A 14,300-nucleotide genomic window follows, 5' to 3' on the forward strand; every position below is an offset into this window, starting at 1 on the left:
ACCTTTAATAAAACACTAAGTGAAGTGAACTGGATCTGGGCAGCAGGGGGCGCCAGACCTGCAGCCTCGGCTCGGAACAGGAAGCCCAAAGTGAAATGAAGGAGTGAGGCTTCCCACCCAGCTGTTCGTGTGACCCGAGTGCAGAGTGCGGTGCTGGTTCTGACCTTGGCCCGGCCCGTGCTCTGCAGGATGTGCACCAGGGCGCACGCCATCTCCTCCTTGTTGCGGACGCTGATGACGGGCTCCAGCACGGAGCACAGCATGCCGTAGTTGTTGGTGACGAACTCGGCGAACTCCTTGTACTGCTCCATGGGCAGGATGGAGATGGTCTGGAAGCGGGACTTGATCCGGATGGACGGGCCGCCGCCCTTGGCCTTGCTGGCGGTGGGCGTGCTGACCGGGTACCACTTCTCCACGAACTGCCGGCCCGTCACGCCGGCCACCGGGATGTTCACCAGGCCCACGTAGTTGTTCTTGTCCTTCTTCTTCTTCTTGTCGCCGTCGCGGTAGATGTGCACGGTGATGCTGCGCACGGCCGGCAGGCTGCAGAAGTCGAAGTGCTCGCCCCAGAACAGGCTGTCCAGCCGGGCCTTGCTGGTGGTCCGGGCGTACAGGACGTCGTCCAGGCACAGCTCGCAGAAGTACCGCTTCTTCGGCGCCAGGTCTTTGGCCTCGATGATCCACAGGCGCAGCAGGTTCTCCGCCCGCCGGCAGTTGTCCTGGAAACGAGCAAGAATCCGTTCAGACGGCAGAACCAGGACTTTACAGAAGGTTCTGCACCGGGTACAACCATCCAGAACCAGCCAGAACCAGCAAGAACCAGTCAGATCAGCCAGAACCAACCAGAACCAGCCAGAACCAACCAGAACCAGTCAGACCAACCAGAACCAGCCAGAACCAACCAGAACCAGCAAGAACCAGTCAGATCAACCAGAACCAGCCAGAACCAACCAGAACCAGCCAAAACCAACCAGAACCAGTCAGATCAACCAGAACCAACCAGAACCAACCAGAACCAGTCAGATCAACCAGAACCAGCCAGAACCAACCAGAACCAGTCAGATCAACCAGAACCAACCAGAACCAGCCAGAACCAACCAGAACCAACCAGAACCAGTCAGATCAACCAGAACCAGCCAGAACCAGTCAGATCAACCAGAACCAGCCAGAACCAGTCAGATCAACCAGAACCAGCCAGAACCAGTCAGATCAACCAGAACCAACCAGAACCAGCCAGAACCAACTAGAACCAACCAGAACCAGTCAGATCAACCAGAACCAGCCAGAACCAGCCAGAACCAGTCAGATCAACCAGAACCAGCCAGAACCAGCCAGAACCAGTCAGATCAACCAGAACCAGCCAGAACCAACCAGAACCAGTCAGATCAACCAGAACCAGCCAGAACCAGCCAGAACCAGTCAGATCAACCAGAACCAGCCAGAACCAGTCAGATCAACCAGAACCAACCAGAACCAGCCAGAACCAACCAGAACCAACCAGAACCAGTCAGATCAACCAGAACCAGCCAGAACCAGTCAGATCAACCAGAACCAACCAGAACCAGCCAGAACCAACTAGAACCAACCAGAACCAGTCAGATTAACCAGAACCAGACAGAACCAGTCAGATCAGCCAGAACCAGCCAGAACCAGTCAGATCAGCCAGAACCAGTCAGATCAACCAGAACCAACCAGAACCAGTCAGATCAACGAGAACCAGCCAGAACCAGTCAGATCAACCAGAACCAGCCAGAACCAACCAGAACCAGCCAGAACCAGTCAGATCAACCAGAACCATCCAGAACCAGCCAGAACCAACCAGAACCAGTCAGATCAACCAGAACCAACCAGAACCAGTCAGATCAACCAGAACCAGCCAGAACCAACCAGAACCAGTCAGAACCAGCCAGAACCAACCAGAACCAGCCAGAACCAGTCAGATCAACCAGAACCAGCCAGAACCAACCAGAACCAGTCAGAACCAGCCAGAACCAACCAGAACCAGCCAGAACCAGCCAGATCAACCAGAACCAGTCAGAACCAGCCAGAACCAGCCAGAACCAACCAGAACCAACCAGAACCAGCCAGAACCAGCCAGATCAACCAGAACCAGTCAGATCAACCAGAACCAGCCAGAACCAACCAGAACCAGCCAGAACCAGCCAGAACCAACCAGAACCAACCAGAACCAGTCAGATCAACCAGAACCAGTCAGAACCAGCCAGAACCAGCCAGAACCAACCAGAACCAGGGCTGGGAGATGCAGCTATTTCATACCAGATCTGATTTCTAGTTATTATGTGGATTTTATTTCAATCTTCTTCCTGTGAGAATAAAACCTTTAACATGTTTCTGATCTACGTTCCTCCAAATATCTTAGATTAACTGACAGCTAATAATTAATCAATACGAGTTGAAAGAGGAACAATCGGAGAAATGATGCTTTTACTTCAAGCCGACTGAAATATTTACACTAGAAAGTCGACCAAAATAAAGTTTAATCAAGTCCTGATGGTGGTGATAATCATTTATGATGAAAGATAAAAACATTCACCAGCTGCTCCACCTCCTGTTTTCATGTTTAACGTTTATGTCAATAATTATTCCAACGTTAATAAAACATCACATTATAAATAAAACAAATATTTCATCCCAAAGTCACAACTTGATTCTGCTGATGAACGTTTTAACAGCCTGGCGGCTCACATCACAGTGACATCACTGGTTCTGGTGGAGCCGGTACCGGGTCCAGAACCGGGCCGGGTCTCACCTTGGTACCGGGTCCAGAACCGGGCCGGGTCTCACCTTGGTACCGGGTCCAGAACCGGGCCGGGTCTCACCTTGGTACCGGGTCCAGAACCGGGCCGGGTCTCACCTTGGTACCGGGTCCAGAACCGGGCCGGGTCTCACCTTGTTGGGCTGGACGGTTCTCCTCAGGTTCTCCATCCACTTGTCTCGCTCCGAGGCCGACGTGCAGCTGAAGCACTTGCTGCCTCCGGCGTAGGTCACCTGGGGGCGAGAGGGCAGGTGAGCGACCCGGCGGGCCGGAACCGGGCCGGGACGGGACCGGGCCGGGTCTCACCTCGAAGCAGAACTCCTGGCCCAGGACGCTGCTGTGCAGAGGCTTGATGAAGACGTCGTCCTCCATGCTGAGGTCCAGAGCCTCGGCGGCGCCGCTGGGGCTCAGCAAGGACTCATGGGAAACCGCCTCCTTCAGCCGGGGCAGCCCGCGGGCCCTGCAGCAGAACCGGGTCAGAACCAGGGAGGAAAAGGATCTTGATTGCTGAGATGGGTTCTGTTTCAGTGTCAGTCCAACAGAACCAGAACCAGTTACAGAATCTTTCCTTGTTCAGGTTTCTGCAGCTGAGTTTCAGCTGGTTCTGGTTCTGGTCCGGTCGGAGGCGATCAGAACCACAGGCAGAACTTCCTGGGTTCTGCAGATCTGACCCACATGTTCTGGTTCCGGTTCCGATCCGACAGAACCTCACACTCAGTAAAACCCAAGCAGCGGTTCACTGAGACGACACCAGGTTCAGTATCTTACATCTGAACAAACCTACAACTGCTGATCAGAACCAGAACCAGCCCCAGACAGAGCAGTGGTTCTGGTTCTGGTCGGGTTGGGAGCGGTACCTGTCGGGCTCGGCGGGCCGCAGCGACGGCAGTCTGAAGCTGGTGTTCCGGTCCAGTTTGGTCTGGCTCTTGGTTCTCTTGATGGAGCCTTTCAGACGTTTGCTGAAGAAGTTCTGAAAGAGAAGCAGAACCGGGTCAGGTCCATTCTGCTCTGTGACGCCCAGCTGCTTCAACCAGTCAGAACCGGGTCGCCTGGTTCTGCTGCTGACCGGATCAGAACCTTTCAACCTGCAGCTCGTCTGTCACTACAGAGGCTGAGTGCAGAAGAGCGGCCTCGTTTCCTGAGACGTTACTGTCCTCAAACGCATCGTCAGACACTCACTGCCAGGCTGCTGCTACTGCCAGGCTGCTACTGCCAGGCTGCTGCTGCTGCCAGGCTGCTGCTGCTGCCAGGCTGCTGCTACTGCCAGGCTGCTGCTACTGCCAGGCTGCTGCTGACAGGCAGCTACTACTGCCAGGCTGCTGCTGCCAGGCTGCTGCTGCCAGGCTGCTGCTACTGCCAGGCTGCTGCTACTGCCAGGCTGCTGCTGCTGCCAGGCTGCTGCTACTGCCAGGCTGCTGCTGCTGCCAGGCTGCTGCTGCTGCCAGGCTGCTGCTGCTGCCAGGCTGCTGCTACTGCCAGGCTGCTGCTACTGCCAGGCTGCTGCTGACAGGCAGCTACTACTGCCAGGCTGCTGCTGCCAGGCTGCTGCTACTGCCAGGCTGCTGCTACTGCCAGGCTGCTGCTGCTGCCAGGCTGCTGCTGCTGCCAGGCTGCTGCTGCTGCCAGGCTGCTGCTACTGCCAGGCTGCTGCTACTGCCAGGCTGCTGCTGCCAGGCTGCTGCTACTGCCAGGCTGCTGCTGCTGCTGCCAGGCTGCTGCTACTGCCAGGCTGCTGCTACTGCCAGGCTGCTGCTGCTGCCAGGCTGCTGCTACTGCCAGGCTGCTGCTGCTGCCAGGCTGCTGCTACTGCCAGGCTGCTGCTGCTGCCAGGCTGCTGCTGCTGCCAGGCTGCTGCTACTGCCAGGCTGCTGCTACTGCCAGGCTGCTGCTACTGCCAGGCTGCTGCTGACAGGCAGCTACTACTGCCAGGCTGCTGCTGCCAGGCTGCTGCTACTGCCAGGCTGCTGCTACTGCCAGGCTGCTGCTGACAGGCAGCTACTACTGCCAGGCTGCTGCCAGTCTGCTGCTGCTACTGCCAGGCTGCTGCTGCCAGGCTGCTGCTACTGCCAGGCTGCTGCTACCGCCAGGCTGCTGCCAGGCTGCTGCTACTGCCAGGCTGCTGCTACCGCCAGGCTGCTGCTACCGCCAGGCTGCTGCTGCCAGGCAGCTACTACTGCCAGGCTGCTGCCAGTCTGCTGCTGCTACTGCCAGGCTGCTGCTACTGCCAGGCAGCTGCTGACAGGCAGCTGCTACTGCCAGGCTGCTGCTGCCAGGCTGCTGCTACTGCCAGGCTGCTGCTGAGAGGCAGCTACTACTGCCAGGCTGCTGCCAGTCTGCTACTGCCAGGCTGCAGCTGCTGCCAGGCTGCTGCTACCGCCAGGCTGCTGCTACCGCCAGGCTGCTGCTGCCAGGCTGAGAACATTAACTTGGAGGAACTCCAAGTGTATTTGTCTTATTAGGACTTGTTCCTTGGTTGTAATAAAGTAAGACAAGACATGGACTAGACCTCCAGACCAGTTGGTCTTTTGCCAAGTCCTTCAGATGACCAGGCTGAAACCTGTAGCCAAGAAACAGCACAACTAAACTAGGACTTGGTTTTCTAAAGGCCTTAGATGGACTGACCCCCTTGAAGACTTGTTAGGACTTGTAGCCTTTTCTGGTCTACTGAACATTCCTTACTGGTCTTGGACTAGTCCGTTTATGATGACTTGTCCATAATTTGACCCGATAACTGACCTGGTCTGCTACTGACAGGACGAGTCCCTGGTTCACCTGGATCCTAAACGACTCGTTCATCTCACTGAGGCGTCCAGAATCAGAGCAACTTCTAAACCCGGCAGAGACCTGGTCCTTAAAGACACGACTGCTACAGGAGGACAAGGAGGACATGGAGGACATGGAGGACGTCCTCCGACTCACCGGCACTTTGAACGGAGAAGAGTTGGGATTGTCGACTGCAAGGTTCTTCTCTGAGCTGCCCAAACCGGAAATACTCCTCCTCCTCGGAGACCGCTCCGAAGACACTTCTGAGGAGACGGACAGAGGGACAGAGAAAGGGGGACAGAGACAGAGGGACAGTTAGTCATATCAACCAGAGCTTCCTGTTTTTCCGTTTCTTCCCACTAATGTTTGTCCATCATCGTCTTTATGATGGACAGACGACTGATGTCACTCAGAGACGATGGAGGACAAACAGGACGGAGGACGGATGGACGTTTAGATGGCAGCTGGTTCCTGATCTCTGGGCCGTGGAGCTGAACGCTCCACTGCTGAAGGAAAACTGCTGCAAACTGAACCAAACTCAACCGGAGACAGACATTGGCTCAGATCAGGCTCTGAAGCGTCCAATCAGCAGCGAGCGCCGTCGTCATGATGTTTACATGCGATGGCGGCTCCTGCAGCAGGAACGCCGGAGCTGCAGCGAACGCAGCATGCAGCAGCAGCAGGCTGGAGGACGCTCGCCGCAGCAGGACGCTCGCTGCATGCAGCAGCGCCGCAGCAGGAACTTTCATGCACACACACACAGAAGCAGCTGGGGGGGGTTGGGGACGCGGCGGCGGTCCCAAACATGGACGCCATCGCCGCTCTTTGTCCCGGACACAAAGTTCAGGCAGCATGCTGCAGGAAGTGAGACGGTCACATGACAGAGACATACCTCGATCGCAGCTGTTCCCCATCATCTGAGGAGGACACACACACACACAGGGTCAGACGGGATTGGCCGGAGCAGCCGCCGCCCGCCAGCCAATCAGCTCAAGCTGCAAACATCCGTCTGCGTCCCGTCGACATCCTCCATCCTGCCTCTCCCTCCTCACTCAGCAGTAACTCTATGCTCTACCGCATCGATCCAATCAATCCTGCAGCTTCCTGCTCCTCCTCTTCCTCCTCCTGCTCTCTCTCTCCTCTTCCTCCTCCTCCTCTCTCTCTCCTCTTCCTCCTTCTGCTCTTCCTCCTCCTCCTGCTCTCTCTCTCCTCTTCCTCCTCTCCTGTCCTGATGTGGTTCTTAGCTCTGGGCGCCGTTACCCCAGTGGCTCAGTTTCCCTCGCTGCTCTGCAGCTTCCTGACTGAGCTGGTCCTGGGTCAGAGGTCGGCTGACCTCAGCTCGGGGTCAAAGGTCGGCTGCTGGGCTGTTTGTCCAGAAGATTCACCCAACAAAGAGCCAGCAGCTCAGCCTGACAACCCTCTTCGGTGTGGACGTTCCTGCTGCAGGAAGCTGTCCTGTGTGTGACGAAGGTTTTTAAAGCCAGAGGAACCAGAGAGTCAGGCTGCGACAGAGCGAGAGAGAGCAGGTCTTCACACAGATAACGGAAAGGTTGGCCAGCTTTCAGCCTCTGTGTTGGAAAACGCTGCAACCTTTTTCTTCCTTCATCAGAAAATGTTGTGATGTTTTTGTCTTTCTTACACTAAATGATCTGGAGTTTCTCGTCTTCCTGTTTTGAGTTTTTGCTCAGCTGGTCCTAAAAACACATCCAGCGATAATTACTGCACCGCAAGCAGAGACATGAACCAACCCTGATACTGACTTACTGTGCAAACATGGAGGCCCTCAATGCTAGCTGCTAATCCATCAATGCTAGCTGCTAACCCATCAATGCTAGCTGCTAACCCATCAATGCTAGCTGCCAGCCGCTAACCCATCAATGCTAGCTGCTAGCCGCTAACCCATCAATGCTAGCTGCTAGCCGCTAACACACAGGCAGTTTAAACCTGTGAACTTAATCATGAGTGAATCTGCTGCCACACACAGTGTGACGTCGCCTCTGGGATATGAACAGCAGGAAGAACGTAAATGATCCCACTGACAGGATGACCTTTGACCCCGTGCAGGAGACAGAAGTCCGTCAGGTGAACAACGTCGACGTCGCTGCTGCCATTTGCACATTTACTGTTTTAAAGAACATTTCAGTTTTCTGCACTGATGCATTGATTATTAATAGATTATTGAGTTTTTTCAACATCCATGAGGTTCATTAAGTTATTGATCATAAAATGTTTGTATGTTTGATAAGACGGCAGCATATTTTCATGTAACAATCAGTTTATCAGAACCTTTTAGGGAACCGGGTCAGAACCTTTTAGAGAACCGGGTCAGGACCTTTTGGAGAACCGGGTCAGGACCTTTTGGAGAACCGGGTCAGAACCTTTTAGAGAACCGGGTCAGGACCTTTTGGAGAACCGGGTCAGGACCTTTTGGAGAACCGGGTCAGGACCTTTTGGAGAACCGGGTCAGAACCTTTTAGAGAACCGGGTCAGGACCTTTTGGAGAACCGGGTCAGGACCTTTTGGAGAACCGGGTCAGAACCTTTTGGAGAACCGGGTCAGAACCTTTTAGGGAACCGGGTCAGAACCTTTTGGAGAACCGGGTCAGAACCAGACCTCGGCTCCGTGGTTCCATGGTATCGATTGGACCCGGCTCGGCCGCAGGATCCTGCAGCGTCTGGGCTGACAGGCGGCCTGACCTTCACTGACCGGGTCAGAGGAACCGGGACAGGCTGGAGCCCAGCAGCAGCTCCAGTTTCTGTGTAACCTGCTCCGCTTTTCAGAACCAGCAGGGCCCGTTTGGGTCGCTCCGTCCTCAGAGCTGAACGGGCCGAAGCCGTCAGCCACTCGGCAAAGAACCACGAGAAAAACGCTGCTAAGGACAAACCAGAGGATCAGATCAGGCATCGGGAAACCGGACCGTCAGCCATCCGGGACGAAACGGAGAGACATGGAGGGACACTGAGGGACACGGAGGGACACTGAGGGACATGGAGAGACCAGGAGAGACACTGAGGGACATGGAGAGACACAGAGAGACACGGAGGGACACGGAGAGACCAGGAGAGACACTGAGGGACACGGAGGGACACAGAGAGACCAGGAGAGACACGGAGGGACATGGAGGGACACAGAGAGACCAGGAGAGACACTGAGGGACACGGAGAGACACTGAGGGACACAGAGAGACACTGAGAGACACGGAGGGACATGGAGGGACACGGAGAGACCAGGAGAGACACGGAGAGACACTGAGGGACACGGAGAGACCAGGAGAGACACTGAGGGACATGGAGGGACACTGAGGGACATGGAGGGACACGGAGAGACCAGGAGAGACACTGAGGGACATGGAGAGACACTGAGAGACATGGAGAGACACAGAGAGACACGGAGGGACACGGAGAGACACAGAGAGACCAGGAGGGACACTGAGGGGCACTGAGGGACACGGAGAGACATGGAGGGACACAGAGAGACCAGGAGAGACACGGAGAGACATGGAGGGACACAGAGAGACCAGGAGAGACACGGAGAGACACTGAGGGACACAGAGAGACACTGAGGGACATGGAGGGACACAGAGAGACACTGAGGGACACGGAGGGACACAGAGAGACCAGGAGAGACACTGAGGGACACGGAGAGACACTGAGGGACACAGAGAGACACTGAGAGACACGGAGGGACATGGAGGGACACAGAGAGACCAGGAGAGACACGGAGAGACATGGAGGGACACGGAGGGACCAGGAGGGACACGGAGAGACCAGGAGGGACACGGAGAGACACGGAGAGACACTGAGGGACATGGAGAGACACTGAGAGACATGGAGAGACACGGAGGGACACTGAGAGACACTGAGGGACATGGAGAGACACTGAGAGACATGGAGAGACACAGAGAGACACGGAGAGACACGGAGAGACCAGGAGGGACACTGAGGGGCACTGAGGGACATGGAGGGACACAGAGAGACCAGGAGAGACACGGAGAGACATGGAGGGACACAGAGAGACCAGGAGAGACACGGAGAGACACTGAGGGACACGGAGGGACACGGAGGGACACAGAGAGACCAGGAGAGACACTGAGGGACACGGAGAGACACTGAGGGACACAGAGAGACACTGAGAGACACGGAGGGACATGGAGGGACACAGAGAGACCAGGAGAGACACGGAGAGACACTGAGGGACACGGAGAGACCAGGAGAGACACGGAGAGACACTGAGGGACCAGGAGGGACACTGAGGGGCACGGAGAGACACTGAGGGACACGGAGAGACACTGAGGGACACGGAGAGACACGGAGGGACACCGAGACCAGGAGGGACACCGAGACCAGGAGGGACACGGACAGACTCGGTGAGACCCGGTTCTACTGGCAGGACGGCTGCTGGTTCTGAAGAGCTGCTGCTGCTCATGTTTCACGTGATCGAGACCCGGTTCAGTTGTAACTGAAGCGTTTGTCCTGCAGCATAATGATGGATGGGAATGGGATCCACTCCAGAACCAGAACCAGAACCAGAACCAGGACCAGAACCAGGTGTGTCTGACTGCATAAAACCCAAAGAACCTGAGCAGATTCTGCAGAACCGGCTGCTGACCCGTTCCTTAAAGCAGGTGAGTTTCAGCAGGAAGCTGTAGATCCTGAAACCTTCCAGAAACATCCCAGGCTGTTGAATCGGAACCAGAACCGGGTCAGAGCGGGTCAGCAGGTGCAGCAAACTGCCTGGGAACCTGTCATTACATTCCTGCTGCTCTGGAAACAAACAGCCAGAAATAACTCCAGACTCCATCAGGTGGTTTTGGTTTGGGACGGAACCACCGGGTTCAGCTGCCGGTCCAGAACCGCTGCCTTCAGGTCCAACTCAGCCTGCCGGGATCATCTCTGCAGCTGAGCAGGAACCGGGCCGAGGCCGGTCCGTTTCCCGTCGTGTTCCTGGGAACGCTCCGGATCGTAGAACGAACAGACATGATTTTCAGTTTTCATTCTGGATTCAGGATCGAAAACCGAAACCAGAACCAGGAAAACACACCTGCCGACCGGATCCACCTGTCCGGACCGGCCACATCTGCCTCTGGTCGGGTCGAAGCTGAACTCTCACCTGCTTGCCCTTTGACCCCGGATGTGGGCGGAGCCGTGAGGAGTGATGTCAGCTGGGAATGCTGGGAATGTCTGAGACGCTCCGGATGGTTCATTCAGGACGGCAGACAGGAAGCAGCTGCTGACTGAAACCTTTGGGTGGAGCTCACAGCGCAGCGCACCTGAACGCACCTGAGCACCTGAACGCACCTGAACACCTGAACGCACCTGAACACCTGAACGCACCTGAACGCACCTGAACACCTGAACGCACCTGAACACCTGAACGCACCTGAACGCACCTGAACGCACCTGAACACCTGAACACCTGAACGCACCTGAACGCACCTGAACGCACCTGAACACCTGAACACACCTGAACACACCTGAACACCTGAACACCTGAACACACCTGAACACCTGAACGCACCTGAACGCACCTGAGCGCACCTGAACACCTGAACGCACCTGAACACCTGAACGGACCTGAACACCTGAACGCACCTGAACGCACCTGAACACCTGAACGCACCTGAACACCTGAACGCACCTGAACGCACCTGAACACCTGAACGCACCTGAACACCTGAACGCACCTGAACGCACCTGAACGCACCTGAACACCTGAACACACCTGAACACCTGAACACACCTGAACACCTGAACGCACCTGAACGCACCTGAGCGCACCTGAACACCTGAACGGACCTGAACACCTGAACGCACCTGAACGCACCTGAACACCTGAACGCACCTGAACACCTGAACGCACCTGAACGCACCTGAACGCACCTGAACGCACCTGAACACCTGAACACCTGAACGCACCTGAACGCACCTGAACGCACCTGAACGCACCTGAACACCTGAACACACCTGAACACCTGAACACCTGAACACACCTGAACGCACCTGAACACCTGAACACACCTGAACACACCTGAACACCTGAACACCTGAACACACCTGAACGCACCTGTACAACATTAAGACGGTCCGGTCCGGTCCGGTCCAGTCCAGTCCAGTCCAATCCAGTCTAGTCCGGACCGGACCGGTCCAGTCCGGTCCGGTCCGTCCCGGTCTAGTCCAGTCCGGTCCAGTCCAGTCCGGTCCGGTCCAGTCCGGTCCGGTCTAGTCCAGTCCGGTCCAGTCCAGTCCGGTTCAGTCCAGTCTGGGCCGGTCCGGTCCAGTACAGTTCAGTCCGGTCCGGTCCGGTGGGACAAGCCGGGGTGGTCTCGGATCAGAACCGTCAGCTGAGAGGCTGAATTAACACGACCGGCCCTGAATGCAGCTTAACCCCACGCTGACCTGCAGACCAGACACACCTTGATGACGTCATGAAGCCCTGCTGTGATTGGCTGACAGGTGAGCCAAGCGTCACGCCCGACTGAGAGCAACAATGATTCAGGTTCTGGAACTCACCGGGCCAGAACTAGAACACACCGGGCCAGAACTCACCGGCCCAGGTGAGTCCGGGCCAGATCTCACCTGGGCCAGGTGAGTTCTGGCCCGGATGTTAGAGCGGATCACCAGCCGCCACAACAACCAGAAAAACACCAAACTCAATCAGCTGGTCAGGATGTTTAAACACCATGAAACTCGGTTCTGGTACCAAACGTTCTGGTTCTGTTGGATCCACCAGAGGAGGTCGGGGTTTTAATCCTGGTTCTGAGAGCTTTTGGACCTCCTTCACAGCGAACTTGGTGTTTTATTTAAACTAGAATTTAACTGAGAAAGTTCTGGATCTCACAACAACCAGCATCAAACCGGGTCAAAGAGCAGAACCAAACAGAACCACAATGAAGCCTGAATCAGGAAAATCATCTTCAGACTGAAAACAAACACAAAGGAACAAAACCAGGAAGATAAAAATAAAATGGAAAAAACCATAAAAATCAGAGCAAAGGTCAAAGGTCAAATTAACACTGGATGTAAAACCACCTGTTATAAAACCAGATTAAATTAGATTTAAACTGGTTTCAAACCAAATTAAACTGGGAAAACACACACACACACACACACACACACACACACACACACACACACACACACACACACAGGAAATAAATCAGTGACAGAAATATGGGCTAAATTTAGTTTGAATCGAGATAAAACTGGGATTAAAAACAGAAAAAGGCCCAAATGAAGCAGAATAAATCACAGTATGTATTTATATATATATATATATATATTTATACATATATATTATACGTATGTGTATTTTTACTATAATTAGTAAAAAACTAAAATCTGATAAAAATGAGACATAAAATGAAAGTTAAGACAAAATTCAACCTGAATTAAAACAGAAAAATCAACATCAGACGGAACCAAGTGGAATAAACCCAGGAATGAAACTGGACCAGAACCAGATGAATGAAACGGAATCGGTTCGGGATCAATTTGGGCTGAATCAACAAACTGGGCCATGAATCCGGTCAGGACTCTGAACATCATCCGAACCGGGACGTTTTGGGTCCCGGGAAACTAAACATGTATCAAAACCAAACCGACCGGATCGGTTTCTGACTCCAACCGAACTCTGAGCCGAACCGGACCTGTTCGGTCAGTTACTGTCGGATGTTTGGAAACTCATCTCAACAGATTCCCCAACGGACCGAACACGAACCCAGCGGTTCTGGTTCTGGAGCTCGGGTTACACCTGCAGCTCGGTTCTGTTCGGGATCGATTAGCGCTAGTTCCGACTAGCTGCGCCTTCACGTAAACCCCGACCGGTACCGGCTCAGTTGGGCCGACCGGTACCGGCTCAGTTGGGCTGGAAGCAGCAGGTTCCTGCAGCCGGACACCAACTACTTCAGCGGTGTTTCCGAGAGCCGAGAGCCGGGGGACAGAGCCCCGCACCCGGCCACAGAGGCCGCCCGCGCCCCGGCGACAGGGCACCGGGCTCGGAGCGGCGAACGGGACGGGACTCACCTACGAGGTCCATCAGAACCGAGGTCCGGACGTGTCCCGAGCCGGAGACATATTCAGTCTGAGAGACTCCTCTGAATCCAGCACACTCACTTCCGCACGGACCTTCACAATAAGAGCCCGGCGGGCTGTCAGATTTCTGCTGTTCACACTTTACTCTTCAGACAGTTGCTGTGATGCGCTACCATGGCAACAAGGTGCCGTCAACTCGAAATGTCAAACAACACCTGAACTTTGACCCCAAATCCCAGAGGAGGTGAAAATGAGACGCAGCAGAGAGAAGGAATAAAATCCGACTAAAACATTTCAGACCCAGCAGCCAAGCAGAGCTCAGGGCGGCAGCAAAAGCAGATGAGGTGGATTAGCAGCGCTAGCTAACAGCTAGCCTGCTAGCTCTCCGGCAGAGGTTAGCATGTCAGGACAGTCATGGCTACATTTAGTTTCTCTGTGGGATAAATAAACGGTTTTATTTACAGGCAGCTGAATCATAACAGTTACAAAGACTATGGAGTCGCTGGGAGCAGTGCATTCTGGGAGGAAGGATCTGTGGTGAAACTCCTTTATGCACCAGGGATGCACCTCCCACCACCTGCTGGACCTTCACAATAAGAGCCCAGAACCTCCAGGTAGAGATTATTGTGTTTCTTTACTGGTTTCTCTATGAAAAACTTGTTTTACTGATAGAAACTCTTATTTATGACTTAATGAACAGATTAAAACACAAATCTGGATTAATTAGATCT

The 14,300-nt window shown here is 54.6% G+C and overlaps 1 protein-coding gene across 9 annotated transcripts in view; it reads right to left on the reverse strand.

Moving 5' to 3' along the window:
- Nucleotides 1-14,300, reverse strand: part of rasal2 (RAS protein activator like 2) — a 52,030-nt gene that overhangs the window by 14,805 nt on the left and 22,925 nt on the right. For 6 of the 9 annotated variants that reach the window (XM_081598082.1, XM_081598078.1, XM_081598080.1 and 3 more), the window contains exons 4-8: nucleotides 5,696-5,802; nucleotides 3,634-3,746; nucleotides 3,083-3,236; nucleotides 2,911-3,009; nucleotides 165-719 (exon numbers count right to left, since the gene is read on the reverse strand). In XM_081598082.1, the coding sequence (XP_081454208.1) occupies nucleotides 165-719; nucleotides 2,911-3,009; nucleotides 3,083-3,236; nucleotides 3,634-3,746; nucleotides 5,696-5,802 (1,028 nt within the window). Of the gene's footprint in view, nucleotides 1-164; nucleotides 720-2,910; nucleotides 3,010-3,082; nucleotides 3,237-3,633; nucleotides 3,747-5,695; nucleotides 5,803-6,431; nucleotides 6,457-13,560; nucleotides 13,694-14,300 lie in introns of those variants that run through there. The other 3 variants (XM_081598083.1, XM_081598084.1, XM_081598085.1) reach the window with 3 other exon arrangements.

Source organism: Poecilia reticulata, chromosome 17, assembly GCF_904066995.2.
Source record: "Poecilia reticulata chromosome 17, P_reticulata-male-v2, whole genome shotgun sequence".
NCBI classification, from domain to species: Eukaryota; Metazoa; Chordata; class Actinopteri; order Cyprinodontiformes; family Poeciliidae; genus Poecilia; species Poecilia reticulata.